Consider the following 15,195-nt stretch of genomic DNA (forward strand, 5'->3'; position numbering starts at 1 on the left):
GCAAAAACTCTCTCTTGACCTCCAGCCATGGCAGTCTGTTCCCAAACAGGCAGTAGGAGGTTGGCACGGGTGTCTGTGGTTTATAAACATTGGGTATGTATTTGAAAATTGCATAATGGCGAATTGTTGATTCTGGTGCCTTGGATCAAAATATAGCTGACTTGCCCTAGCGTTTTTAGTAATTGTGTGCATTGGGAATTGAGCTCTTGATCTTTTGTCGTCGTCTTCTTTGCTAGAAGTTACAAAAAGGGCGAAACAGAGATTAGGGGGAGAAGGAGAACATCTGGAAGACCCCTGCACAGGGTCATGTTTTGAGGCTACCACATCCATTGCAGTCTGTTGGGAGAGGACCACCCTCTGGGAGTGCATAAACGGACAAAAAACCATGATCACATGTATGCTGATCTTGTTTGGCAACTGAACTGTAAAGATGAGACTTGGGAGACAGACCCCAGCATGTTAATCTCCAAAACCAGAGTGGCTGTTTGTACCTTTTGATTTAGCAATGGTTAGATGCCTGGGAGGGGTGGCGCTCCAAGTGTGCTCTGAAGTGATACAAGCCATTCTACCACCTCCTGGACATGCACATGAGGACACATCTGGTTGGGGAATTCGGTCAGATTTTTCTTATGTTGGGCAGGAGTATGGAAAAACGCTCCCCTAAGCGCCATAGCTGTGCTGACCTAACCCACGGTGTAGATGTGTCTATGTCAATGGAAGAATGATTCTGTCGCCCTCACTACCGTTGCTCAAGTAGGTCTACGTCTATACTCTGGGCTTACGCTGGCATAGCCGTGGTAACCTAGCTATGCCCATGTAGTTTCCACAGTGTAGATATGTCCTTAGTAATTTTGAATGTGCTTCTCTCCAAAAGTGTGCTTGGTGCATTGGGAGAAGGTTCTTCTGTGTGGGCAAGGAGGCTCCTGGCAAGGCCAGTCTTTGCTTACATTGAGGATAGATCCTGATCAGTTGATTTGAGGGAAATGGTGATGTCTGATGGAACAGCCTTGATGACTTGCACTGCTCTTATTCCTCTTTCTTACTGCAGGGAAGATCCTCTTCCGCAGAAGCCATATCCGAGATGTTGCTGTCAAGCGTCTGATACCTATTGATGAATACTGCAAGGTAAAGGGAATCTTCTAGCTCAAATCGAAGACTTCTAGTCTGTGATATAGGCATGATTTGAACTGGTCCTTCTCTGTTGGCGATACTGGTTCCATTTTTGGGAGGGGGCAGCACATGGTGTTGCACTGTAAAACCTTCATTGTGCACTTCTTCCAGCTGGTGGCTTTGAGTCTGGCACAGCGCATCCATTCCATGCAGGTGTAAAAACACCCCCTGGGTCCCATCTCAGACTGAGGGGTCAGTGCTGTGGTTTTGGAGGCCTAGAGATTACAGTATGGTAGTGAACTCATTGCTCACCATGTACTCTCCACTTGTGGTTCTCCTTAATTTGATTAATTTTTTTTAAAACCCTCCTCAGAGTACAAACCAGAAGCAAATGGCCCAGTAGGGGCTCTGCTGGCTGCAGGTTAAATTCACTAGCTAGCTTATCCTGTTGGTTTCAAATGTGATCGCCATGGAGCAGAGTCCAGCCCTTATCCGTAGAAGATGGGTCTTGTCACGAAACTGGCACTGTCTCGAGCTTCGGGGATAGCAAAGAGTTCTGGGCTGTGGACTGAGATGTGTTGGCAGAGCTGTGGGGGAGGCGAGCACCATGGAACTTTATACAATAATGTTAAAACTCATCTGTGCATGAGGTGAAGCTTTTTCAGGTATCAGCTGAAGACCTTGAAACAAACCCTCAGAGGAACTAAGGACCTTCCGCTCTAAGTGCAAGATGCAGTTCTTTGAACGTGCCTTCTCTAACATAAGTGTGTGTGTGTGTGTGTGTGTGTGTGTGTGTGTGTGTGAAATAAAAATTCCAGAACAAAACACTCCACTGCATACACCTCTCCCCTAGAGAGAAGATGAGAGAACAAACACATGACATATGTTAGTAGCTTTGCTTAATGCCCTCCTGCTCAGTTCTCGGGCACTATGAGGTTGAGCACAGCATAAGAACCTGAATAGAATAGAATTGCAGGGGGTGATGCAGATCAAGACTCAGGTGCATTGACCAAAGCTCTGAAGCAGGGACCCTGGGACTGGAATTACAAGGGGTGCTGAGGGTCAAGACCAAGACGCATCAGCAAATGTGTCTGGAAGCCCAGTACTGGGCTAACGTGCTGCAGCTCAAAACTGTTGAGGTGCGTTAGCTGAGTTACTGCATGGTAACAGGCAGGGGGACAGCAGAGGTGAAGCACAGGTAGCCTTGAGCATATTGTCAAAGGTGGGGACTGGGGACACAGCAACTGGCTGGCTCTTGCTGGTGTGATCAGTCCCCTGTTTTCAGGGACATTAAAATGTGCCAGCTACATAGACACATGCTTGCTCATTAATTTAATTTTAGGGAGGAAAAAAGTCCGTAAGTGGTAAGAGGCTGTAGCTGTCTGTTCAGAACGAGGCTGTTAATGGCATAAAATATAATGAATCCATTTGACTTAATAACTGGAACATAATGGCTGATGTTATATGACCTACTTAGACAACAGCTTTCTCCTCCTCCAGTTAATGCATTACCAAGTAATAAAGTGTGCACTATGCCGGGACTTCCAGCTCCTGCTACTCAACTGTGAAGCTGCTAGTGGGGTGAAGGGCTAAGCCACCGTAGCAGTGTGCATGGCAGAGTCAGCCCATGCTATTTCCATGGGCGTCTCAACCACAGCCGCTGCTCTCCCTGGCATTTCTGTTATTTTGGGTTGACTTCACATGCACCACCAGAGTGGGAGTATAATATACACTCTCAGCAAAAAAAAAAAAAAAAAAAAAAAAAAAATCCCTGAGTTTGCTGTGGTTAGGGTGGTGTTTAGTGAGTACTGAGCATTACGGGAACACAGCGTAACCAGATCCCCCGCAAAATACTAGACAAATATCTTGTCCTTTGTTTTGTCTCTCCTGGGAGAGAGGTGAGGAGGCGCCGTTCCCTGAGAAAGCTCTGCAAATCCTCCTTTCTTGGCTGCAAAGAAGGTTGGCGAAATCCTGGATTGAAAACATGCAAAGGCATCGCCCCACCAAGCGGGGAGAGAATAGTCCTTCTTTACAAAGCCATGGTCTAGCTGCACCCACAATACTCTCTTGCTAGCAGAAAGAGCTTGACAGGTTGGAGGGAGGTCAAAGAAGAGCAGCAAAAATGATCAGGGAGCTGGTGCGATTGACTGATTTCTAAAGTCAGATTTAAAAGAGCTAAATACAGCATATTTTCATCCCGTTTCCCTTGGGCCCTACACTAAATAACCCCTTTCTCTGGGTTGATAATAGTATTAATAGGTTTGAGAGAGAAAATGTTGGCTGAATATCTGGTAAAAGAGTCGTGACTGGGAGATCCTCTCCCAAGCCCAGTCGCTTGGGATTCTTAAAATGAAACTGGGCAGAGCTCTAGAAAATGCCCTGTCGAGTGCAGTCATGAAACAGCTCCTGTAAAATGGCTCATCCATCTGAATAAGTTATTCCCATCTATCTTCTATAAATAACTTTTCCCTGCCACTCTCCTTACCCCAGCTACCATGCTCCAAGCCAGACAAAATTGGATGAGTTTCTCTTTGGAGCCTGTTCTTCAAATTGCCCTTAAGAATGAGTTGTGTGGCTGAATATATCGCCTCGATAGTGCTCCCAGCCTGGTGGAGGGCAATGAATCTTCTCAGTCCCCTACATGGCAGGGCCGTACGCTAACCACAAGGCAAATGAGCCTTGGTTTCCATCCTCCTAGGACAAGCTGTGTTTTTCTGCCATCATTTCCAATGCTGTAAGACTGGAACCTTCTCTGGGCTGGGGGTGGTCACTTTACCAGGGTCTGAGTGATTCTGTATAGAGTACAGGGAATGGAGTCCTGTGAACAGCACCTCAGTGGAAATGTTGCCAGCAGGAACTTGAAGAGTCTCCTGCACCCACTATTTCCAGAGTGGACAGTTGTTTCTATATCCCATTTCTTATGATGGCTGGCATGCTGTCCCGATTCCTTGTCAGGCAGTATCACCCCCACTGCTTAGTAGCTCTGCCTGTCCTGGCTGTGGTGGTGATCAGTGCAATGGCAGGTCTAGGGTTGCCAACCCTCCTGGTTTGACTGGAAGTCTCCTGGAATCGGGTTCCGTCTCTCAGAGGCTACTGAAGCCAATCTAGGAAATTTTAGGCTGGTAAAAGTCTGGTGGCGCAGTGGGGCTAAGGCAGGATCCCTATCTGCCGTGGCTCCACACTGCTCCCTGAAGTAGCTGGCATGTGCGGCAGTGGGTCTCTGTGTGCTGCCCCTGCCCCGAAGGCAGACTCTGCAGTGCCTATTGGCCGGGAATGGGGAACTATGCCCACTGAGAGCTTCGGGAACGGTGCTTGCAGGCAGGGGCAGCATGCAGAGCTGTCTGGCTGCCTGTGAGCCTAGGAGCCACTGCCAGACATGCCGCTGCTTCCGGGAGCTACCTGAGGTAAGCACTGCCTGGCCGGAGCCTGCACCCTGAACCCTTTCTTGTACCCCTACCCCAGCCCCTTACACACCCAGACTCCCTCCTGGAGCCGGCACCCCAACTCCCCTGCCCCAGCCTGGTGAAAGTGAGTGAGGGTGGGGGAGAGTGAGTGGGGGTGGTGCCTTAGAAAAGGGACAGGGCAGGGGTGTGGCCTTGGGCAGTGGGTGGGGCAAGAGTGTTTGGGTTTGTGTGATTAGACAGCTGGCAGCCCAGGCAATAAAGACTCAGGTCTGCCTCTGGGAGCAGCCTGGGGTGCTGCACGCAGGGCTGTGCTCCTTATGCGGGGACAAGCTGAGGTTCTTATGATTTTGTTCGTATCTGTCTCAGAGCCCTTTGAGGGAGGATTGTGGATATGAAACTGAGGATTGGCTGTCAGTCATACATCAGGGTGGGCCCTGCTTCCAAACCTCCTTCCTCTGACATGTCACTTTGTCACCCCCACCAACAATGAGCACTGTGCAGCTACATGTGTCCCCTGTGCTTAAATCTGTATTACAGAGCCCTAGCCAAGTCTGCCTCCTCTCCAGCCTCAACTGGCTGAGACAGTAAGGGAATGATGTTTGTGGCCCACAGGAAATGGTGCTATTCTAGACATCATCCCTTCCACCTTCTGCAGAGGCCATTACATTATTGCTTGCGCTCATTCCCGCTCACCCGGCGAGTCCCACTTCTAAAACCTGTGTTGCTGCAGAAGGCTTCCTGGGAGGGAGGGGGACAGATATGGTGCTGCTCATTAACTCCAGCCTCCACAGTTATTGTCTGATAACAATACTAACAGAAGCTCTCCAGTCCCTGCTGGAGGTGTTTGTGGGCTCCCCTTCTGCCACTTAGACAACCTCTTCTTGAGTAGCAGTTGCTTAGCAGAGGGTTTATGAGAGACAGAGGACTCTACAGATCTCTCAAGTGCTGATGGGTCCTATGGTCCCAGGGCCGTGAACCTGACCAGAAGCATCAAAGCCAGGCCCTATTGCCCTGAAAGACATGAACTGCTTGTACCTTTCAGTGGGGTTGTGGCTTTCTGCACACAGGACAGTGATGAGCTTTAGGGAGTCTCAGCCAGGCCTTAGCTAGCTAGAAGGATGGCTATTTTGACGAGGAGGCAACTGTTACAGGGACTCTGAGGATACCCTGGATAGTGGGGGTGAACAGTTAAAATGGCAAAGGTAGCCTGCATTGCAGGTCAACATCTGCTTACTCCCCTTTGCACCCTGCCATCTTACCCAGAGATGCAGCAGCTGAAACTGGAGTCTGTAAGTAACTTACTCCATTCTGGTACACTGTGACATTCACTATAGCGCTAGCCACAGTTCTGAGCATCGTGGTGCCTGTTTCTTGTATTTGCCCGGCTGTTTACACACACTGACAGCCATGCCTCCAAACTCCTTTCACACTCTGGGATTAGTCTCTCGCTTCATATTCTCAATCTCTTTGTTTCATTCACAGGCTCTGATCCAGCTGCCACCCTACATCTCTCAGTGTGAGGAGGTTCTTCAGTTCTTTGAGACAAGACCCGAAGACCTTAATCCCCCCAAAGAGTAAGTTGGTTACAAGCTAGTGGTGTTGCTCTGCAGAATTGCTGTGGTAGTGGTTGCATCCCCTGCTGCAGATAAAACCCCCTTGAGCACAGTGACATTCAGAAGACACTCTGAGATCCATGAACAAATCCCCAACCTGCCTGTGAATGTCATGTTCAAGAAAGGTGCTGGTTTGAGATCCCTGGAGAGTGAAGTTCTTTGTTTAGTTACAGAGCCAGGGCCATGCAAGCTTTCTTCACACACCGTTCCCTACCAGTGCACTCAACCTTCCCCTGGAATGTCCACTGCTAGTGATGAGGTGGAAGTGTTTTCTCCAGAAGCCACTGAATCCTTGGCCTCAGTGCTGAGCTTGCCAGCCCAAATGCCACTTCATGCTAATAGTGGTGCTGGTTTTTCTGATAGTCACTAGGGAATCCCAAACTCTTTTACTGTAGGAACTGCCAAGCAGGCATCAGACAGGAGCAACTTCCAGTTATTAATGATTCTCTGCCTAGAGAGAAAGACACTCCCTTTGCCAGTCCCCTGAGCCATCCACAACAATGCCTGACTCTTGCTTTCCATTGGAAACAAGGAACATGTGCAGGGATTCTTGCGTGTCTTACGCAACCCTATGTAGTTACTAGTCTTGTGACTATGAGCTACTTGTTCCAGCCTCTATTAATCACCCAGAGCATAAATACAAAAACCATCTTCCTCTCTGTCTTCTTGCTTCTCTCCTTAGATTGTGTTTGCAGCTCTACCTAAGGTTGAGCAATGGAGGAAGATTGACTGATTGTGCAAGAAAAGGCACTAAAATATTTTGACATTGTTTTGCATTGCATGGAGGGTGAGGGGGATTAAAAGGATTTTGTTTTTCTTTGTGAAGGAACATCAAGTTTTGCATGTCTCCTGTTAAGTACTGTGCTTGTTCCTTTTGTAACTTCTCTCAACCTTTAGCTTGTTTATTTCTTTTTCTCCTTGGCCTCCTGTTTTTATTTTCTTGTCCTGTCATCATTCCTTCCCCAGCCAGCAGACACTTGATTAGATTGGTCTGAGGGCCCCAGAGTCCATTAACTAATAGCTTGCTGTCAGCTGGCATTCCCATCCAGCCTGCCCAAGCTATTGTTCACCCGTTAACCTTTCACCCCTTCAGTCATCCATCAGCTAATGGAGCAGCATGGGAGTGAGTGAATGACCTAAGAAGGTTGATTTGCATGAGTAGTATCTCATGAACATTTAGGAGTCTGCTGGGGCAAGGGTCTTGGGATTCCCAGTGTTCCTGGTGTTGGGAGGACGGGGTGGTCTCTGTGATTGTTCCAGCATTGACAGGTTCTATTATGGACAGTTTATAAATAAAATCGGGATTCTCTGGATGGCGTTTGATTGTCAAATCCACCCAATGAACCCGTTGGTGAAACATGCGCACAGATGGTGCCTTTTGGGGGCGGGGGTGGAGTGAGGATTATCATCCCCCTTTCTTCTTTTATTCACCCCATTACCCACCTTTGCCTGATCTGTGGGTTATGAACTTGGCATAGGGTATGGAGGCTGTCACAAAAACAAGGGGCCAATTCAAATATATAGAATGTCAGGACACACATCTAAAAAAAGCTGAAACAGTGTGGGTTGGGAGCTCCTGAAAAGGAACTTTGTCTCCCATGTTAGCACCCCAGCTGGCTCTGCTCTGGAGGTATTGCTCCTGCAGGCCTGGCATGTAAAAATTTCTCCCCTGTTCCCAATTTCTTCTTCTCTGCACCTGATGTGTGTTCAGGAAGGAAAGCAAAGGGACTGACTGAAACGTAAACAAAGCTGTGTGCTTTGTCGTTGGGGCTGGGCTAAGACTGTACCCTGAGAGTGTGCCTTACAACACCCTGGTTTGTGTGTATCTCCCAGACCTATACAAAGTCCCACTCACATGTGGCACATGCTGTATGTGTTTTGCTTGCATTTATAAAGGTTTGGCTGTTGCAGCAAATGCCAGATTAACTGCTCTTGGTGCCGTGCAGTTTGGGAGTGAGATTGTTGTCATGCCACATTTTGAGCTGTTATAGAATTAGCCAACGCAGCATGGTCCCCTCTCCCCATGTGCTGTCCTTCCATGGGGAGGAGAAGAGGGCTTACCAGACCTCTCCTGTCCATTCTCCTCCAGCAGTGAGCTGCTGTGGTGTCTCAAGGATGTCTCTGTTGTGTTTCATATCCCAGCCTGAATGCTCCAGGGGTATTTATTAGCTACAATTCAAAATGTTAATGAATAAAAGTCCTTGAGGCTCTCCTCTGGCGAGATTGGTGGGAGCCATTTTGCCAGCCCCACGTGGACAGGCTGCCAGGTTGCCAATAGCGATGTAAAATCAGGGACAGACAGCTGGGGTGGATCCAATATAGTGGTGTGCCTGGGGTTTGGACGGATGTCATCATTCATAAAAGAGAGAAATACTTTCTCTGGGAAGTTGAAAGGGAGCCAGGCCATGAAAGAAATAAGAAGGTGGCTTTTTATGCAGTGGTGGCTGGGAGGCGAAAAATGGATAGGTCAGCGCACTCTGTGCCAAGCAAAGCTGTCATTCTGGTGGCACCACTGGCCCCCTGATTGCTTACCCTCTTCCCTCTGGAGCCTCTGGCTGAGGGAAAGTCCCCTTCTGCTCTCATTAAGGGCTTGGCACCTATTCCTGGTCCCATGGCAAAACTCACATTTACTTCAATGAGGGCAAAGTCTGTTGAGAGGAGAAGCTCTGGTGTCTTTGGGGCTGCATGTGGCACCTACCTTTCTGGTTCTCTGGGCAGGGATAGAGATCCACCTGCTTCGTACCACCCACAGACCTGAAGCCAAATTTTAGAGTGGTGTCAGCAGGTACATTTCCATGAAGCTGGATCTCCTCAAGCTAGTGGTGAATTTAGTCACTGCAGAGGGTAACATTTTGGGATGGAAGGAGGTTGCATGGCCGTCCCTCCATCTATCTGTTTGTAGCCTCCTGTAGTTTGTGCTCCTCTTGTTGCTGCCTTTGGTGAGTCCGTTCCCCACATTCAGGAGTTGCTCCTGAATCCCCTTAGGCCTCTTCTGCATGAGATATTTCTTCCATACAGTTTCCCACTATTGCTATCAGTGACGCAGATGCAGCTCCAGCAGTGGCAACTGCGATGGGAGCACTAATGTTGACAGACCCCTAGTGGCTGCCAGCCACTAACCACTGTTTAGTCTAACCCTTCCTTAACCTATGGCTCAGACCCTCAGGCCTGCTCTGCACACACGATCCCATCGCTGGCAGGAGCAAAAGTGGAAAATTGCATGAGTGGGGAAAAAAGAGACTAGTGTAGAAATGGCTCAGTGCCCATCCCTCTCTCCTTCCCCCTCCATTTCTTCCAGTTGGACACTGGGACAAAGCCTGAAGTGGAGCCTGTTGCATCTCTAATAGTTTGGAGGAGGTGAAGCAATTGAGTTTTTACTTCAATGTGCTAGCTGCCTCCTTCCATACCATGGAGGGACCACTCCTAATGGTGAGAAGGGAGTTGAGTCCTCATTGCCCATCCCGTACCTGGAACCTCTGGACTGAGACCCACCTACTTATTTCACATACGATTCTGCCCAGCAGAGGAAAAGGAATGCTGGCTGTAGCTTGGGTCCCACAGGATTGGTTGGGGCTGGGAGGAGGAGCCAATCAGGACAGAAGGAACTTATGTGGCATGACAAAATAAATGCTTTGCAGGCCTAACATCACATGGATTGTAGGGAAGTGGTTTTTCTCTGAATTGTTAGGATGAAAATCCTGTTGAAACTGCAGCCTTTGAAAGAGGAAGTCATTGGATTCTTGTGCCTGACGTGTGTCGTGAGAACTGTGATGGGGGGTACATGGGGGATTAGTCTTTCCTCATTTGAAAGAGCTTTCTGGTGGCATAAGAGAGTTCCCGTAGTGAGGCTGTGAAAGTCCTGGGCAGGAAGCCATTGCTGAATTAAGGGATTCAGCTGCTAATGATCTTTGCCAGCTGAACCTCAAGGCTCCAACATGCAGGAGCCTGGTTAACTCTACAGTGAAGAAATACCCAAAGTGATTGTTAAAATAATCCCCTGCTCTGTACAAGGGGGAAGCATCATGGGAAAAGATTAGTCACCTTGATAGCTTTCCATCCATTCTCTCGAGGAACTTCCTGTCTCCTGGCCACATCTAATAAACAAGCAAGGGGGCATCCGCAGTCAGGGTCCATTCTCTTGGGTGCTCGGCTATCCCAATAATATAATATTTATGAGGGGAGACTTTCACTCTTAAAGAGACACTATCAATCTTAATAGACATGAAGTGATCCATTTCTTCCACCCCTTCTCTCTAATGTTATCTTTGGGAGGTAAACAGGATTTCCCCCCTTTCACCATGTCTGTCTATCTCTCTTCAACATATTTGCAGTGTTGTTGGTGCCAGGCTCTGAGAGAGACAAGGTAGGTGAGTTGGTGGTAAAGGGACAAACTTTAGAGCTTCACGCAGCTCTTCTTCAGGACTGGGAAAGCTTACTAGAGTGTCTAGGCTAAATACAAGTTGAGACAGACAGTCTGGTTGCCTTCCCCAGACCTGTGAAAGAGCTCTGTTTAAGCTTGAAAGCTTGTTCCTCTTCCACCAACAGAAGGTGATCAAATAAAAGATATTATCTTATCTACTTTATCTTCAGCATGACTTCTGAAGTGGAGGATTAAAAGGCTGGTTTGTACTCCCAATGCAATAATGGTGTGTTAATAAAAAACACAGCTCTTAAAACCGGGCCAGCAGTGGTCAAGACAGGTCATTTTTTAAATAGCCTTTAATGATTTAGTCCCTTTAAGAAGTGAGATAAGGGCTGAAGTGGAGTTTGCCTTGCTAAAATTTTTGAAGTATTATCTGTATCTAATCTGCAGCCAGAGTTCCTCCCTCTTTTGTGTAGGATCTTTGACGAGGAGAGGTGCTCTGGACCTGCAAGTAGAACCTGAACCTTTTTGATAATGTGATCAAATCTATGCTTGTTCTGTTTCTGGAATGAATGTCCAGAATTCCAGACATCAGTTGCCAGAGCCCTGAACCAGGAGCCTGGCTGGCAAGCTGAGTTCTGCTTCTAGTTCCTGGCCTAAGTTATTTGCCTTTCCCAGCCGGTGCCATTTGTTTGTACATACCACCCAGACTTGCATACATGGTGTCAGAGAACCACAGTCCTTTTAGCCTGTTGGGCTGTGACTGGGTGGGTATGTGGTGCAAGCAGAGAAACCTCAAATCTAATTAACCTATTTTATATGCATCCCTCCCCTGTTGCTGAGCAAACAACATCCTTCAGGAAAAGCACTGTGCAAATTGTTTTGGCCACAGGCTGTTGGCCATTCTGCTCTTCAAAGTCATTTGCTCATATCAAGTACTGATCCCCTCATGAATATTAGCCCTTGGATGCAGAGATTCCTTGGGAATAGTCTTGACAACTTGTGCTAGCATTTAGAACTTCTGAAGATTTTCCACTGGTTACAGCTCTGTTAGCTTCACCACATAATCAACTTGTAAGCAAATGATAACTAATACAAAGCCTCCTTTAGAATTTCTAGTTCCCATTGTTTGCCTGGGGTTTTTCTGTGCCTGTTGCATGGAGGGTCTGAGAAACTTGAAAGCCACTAAGGGAAACTGCCTCTCCAGTGCCTCCTACCCTGATTTGCCACCAAAGGCAGCAGAAATTTAAATGGAAATCAAATTCCAGCTCCCACTTACATTAAAAATCCTACATTGCAAATGCTGAGCTTTTCACTAAGGTTTGTGTGCACCTGATATGTAGGCCTGCCTTTCCTCCAGTCCTTTCCCGGCATTATTAGGAACATCTCATCTTTAACAAGGCTATCCTGCCTCCTGCAAGTTTTGTTATTTCTGAATCTCTGAATTCCTTTTAGACCCTTGTAAATTATCATCAATGTGTGGAGGCAATGCCTCAGATACCATTGGGTTGACAAGGGGATGTGCATCACAGCCTATGTACACACTACTGCATACGTTGGTATAAGTTATGTCACTCGGGGGGTGGGGGTGAATAAGCCACTCCCTGAGCAACGTAAATTGCATCGATCTAAGCACCGATGTAGATAGCGCTATGTCCATGGGAGAACTTCTGCCGACAACTACCGCCGCTCACAGGGACTGGAGTAATTCAGTCGACAGAAGAGCTCTCTCCTATCAGCTTAGAGCATCTGCACTAGCAGTGCTACAAGCTCTGTAGTGTAGCCATAGCCCTGGTGGTAATTCTACTGGCACCCTTCAAGCTCAGGCCCTGGGTAAATGTCCCTTGCTCTTCCCTACAAGTCAGCCTATGGCTGATAGTTTCCATTTGAATGGAGTGTAGCTAATCTCTGAGAATGTGGTTGGGCTCATTGCTGGTGTGGTGTATGGGGTACCGAGGGGAGACAAGCTAATGGAGGGGGACTGATCGACTGTAGCACCCATGGCTTCTTGCCATCCTGAATGCAGGGAGGCCCGTATTGAGAGAGCATGGAGATGGCCAAGCTGAAGTTTCTGAGAGGCAGATAGCAGACAGAATCCGTTTGGGCTGCTGCTCTGGAAGGAGCAAAGTGCTGTAATTGGCGGGTGTTGCCTGCAGCAGCCCAGGACGGAAGGCGCATGATAATGAGCAGTGGCCTGACCAGAGGATGAAGGCCTATTCCACTAACGAGGTTATGCCTGGTGGCGACTTCAGCAACCCTTCATCATTTTATTAATCCAGAAGCTCTGGCGCTGCATGCTCTGATGGAAGCTGGAATGATAACTGCAGTAAGTGATTGCTTCCTGCAACCAGCCTGACAGGGAGGTGGGAGAGCCACAATAAGAGTCAGGGCTGATGTGAGCTGAATGTACAAAGTTTATTTTACGTGTTGCACTCGAAAGGTCCCGGTTCAGGCTGCTGGGCTGGAAGCAGTCAGGAGATAAAGCTAGAATGTTTGAACTGGCTCCAAAGCAGCAGAAGGGATACAATGTTCCACACGTAGACTAGGGAACAAAACCTTTTCCTCCTCCCCCTTTAATCCCAGCGGCAAACATATAGCTAGTTTCTACTGGCAGCATGTTCCTGCTCTTTCTTCCCTCAGTAGCTTTGCGTGTGTTCGTTCACCTTCATGGAAATGTTAGTGGCTGTACTGCACCCCTCAGACGCAAGGCCTGCCTATCTGCCCTGACCTGGCTGGCATTGGGGGGCAAGTTGAGTGTACTGTCTCAGGCCTGATCACAGTAGGTACAGGAGTGGGAAGGGAGTGTCCTTGGATCTTTGTGAAGGATGCTGGGGTCCCTCCTGCAAGTTGGGGTGCAGAGTGTTTTTGAGGAGATCATCTTGGTACCCTGATATCCTTATCAATATGGTAGAGTACATTACATGGTAACTAATATTGGTTTGCGTAAGGGCTCTCATTGGACAGTTGGACCTATCCAGGGGCATCTGAGACATCTCCTGGTATCCAGAGAAGTCATAGCTGGAGAAGTGAATGGACTCTGCTGCAAACAGACAGCAGTGTTGGGGTGTAAGTGAGCGTACTGCAGGAGCAGGGATCGGAACAATCAACTCCAAAACCACAATCTCCAACACTTCAATGAAAGGTGATCTCCCTAGATGGCAGTCGTGGCAGTAGGGGTAAGTCCCTTATGGAACAGAGGCCAACATCCCTCACTCCTACCCGTAAAGTCAGAATGCTACAGTGGGATCTCATCACTGAAATTAAAGAACTGGAAATAACCATAGGGTGGTCCCTTTTCTAACAGGGAAGCCTCTTGGAGCTGGAATTGAGTTTGGTTTAGACCAAATCTGCAGTGGGAGCAGAACCATGCTAGCGGTGTCTCTGGTTAACAATGGGGATGGCTTGCAGGATTGTAGCACAGATTTTTTTTACCCGGTGTTGACATGGATTCTGTTCTTTCCTCTGAGGACATGCTCTGACCACCAGCTTCCATAGGCTAGAGCACCAACATGTCCAAGAGCCCTGTCTGCACTGGTTGGATAAATATTGTGAGAACCCTGTTAGCCCCAGCCATGCTTGAACAGGATAATAAGCGAACCACTTCCTCGTGGATGTTTTATGGCACTTGTGTTACAAAATGATTCCTTTTAAAAAGTTCCAATTTTTCTGTAGGAACTGTTTTTCGTAGTGGAATGAACAATGCTTCAAAAATACTTCCCCCCCCCCGCCCCCCCGCAAAATTGGGGGTAAGTGTGGGAATTGGTAATTTAAAAAAAAAAAAAAATTTCTACTTACAACATATCAATTCCAGGGTGCGTGTTCTGGTTCAGAGCATATTCTAGATGCGAGAAGCAAAGTGGACTGACCAGAGAACACCCAACCCCAAGTAATGCATCCCTGTTGACTTAAAACAGTAAGTGAAGAGAGCTACCCATATTGTCCTGAGGACGTTCCCCACCATGTTCCTGATAGGACCTTGGAGCAACCAAAGAAACTAGAAAATCCATCTTGGGAGAGGACTTTGGGAGTTTAGTCAGTGCTGGCTGGATTCCCATGCAGTGCAGACATTATTAGTAAAGCCCATCGTCATGCCCATCATGTCTCAGTGCATCAATTTAAAGAGCTCCTGGGAACTTGTGGGACAGTCCTGATTGCTAGGTTGAGTCAGCCCTGCTGTATGACCATTGTACTGATGTGGCTAAATGAGTTTCCCATTCCCTCTTTCACTGATTAGAAGAATCTCTGGCTTTCTAGAAGGCTTGTATGTGTGCTCCTGCCACCTGGCTTTCCCCAGTCAGTGGGGGAAGGGGAGATACTGCAGGCTGGGAGCTTATTGCTGTTTCCTGTCTTGTCTGAGCTCTTGTTCTCTCTGAGGTGATGGGCTGCGATCTGCTCATGTTCAAACCGGCCGGTCTTTGTGTTCCTGCCAAAGACATCCCAGCAGCAAAGTGAAATTGCAGCCCTTCCCTCCCTTATCCCCCCCGACCCTCTCAAGCCCTCTTCATTCAGACAGAGCAGATGGTGGTGGAATGAGAGGGAAGAGGATGAGTTAGGGTAACACTTTTAGCAGATGATGATGGAAAAGGTAGTAACTCTCCCCTTCCAGCACCATCCAGAATCGGAAGAAATGCACATCACCCTCCTGCAAAAACTCATTGAGATCCATTCATAGCAATGCAGTGCTGGCCTCGCCTCCCTCCCCTCT

At 48.0% G+C, this 15,195-nt stretch overlaps 1 protein-coding gene across 4 annotated transcripts in view; it reads left to right on the plus strand.

Moving 5' to 3' along the window:
• SH3PXD2B (SH3 and PX domains 2B) overlaps positions 1–15,195 on the plus strand; it is a 124,570-nt gene that overhangs the window by 74,733 nt on the left and 34,642 nt on the right. For all 4 annotated transcript variants that reach the window (XM_032801487.2, XM_032801489.2, XM_032801488.2 and 1 more), the window contains 2 exons: positions 1,049–1,125; positions 5,997–6,088. In XM_032801487.2, coding sequence (XP_032657378.1) covers positions 1,049–1,125; positions 5,997–6,088 — 169 coding nt within the window. The remainder of the gene's footprint in view (positions 1–1,048; positions 1,126–5,996; positions 6,089–15,195) is intronic.

The sequence above is a fragment of the Chelonoidis abingdonii genome, chromosome 7 (genome assembly GCF_003597395.2).
Source record: "Chelonoidis abingdonii isolate Lonesome George chromosome 7, CheloAbing_2.0, whole genome shotgun sequence".
Taxonomy (NCBI): Eukaryota; Metazoa; Chordata; order Testudines; family Testudinidae; genus Chelonoidis; species Chelonoidis abingdonii.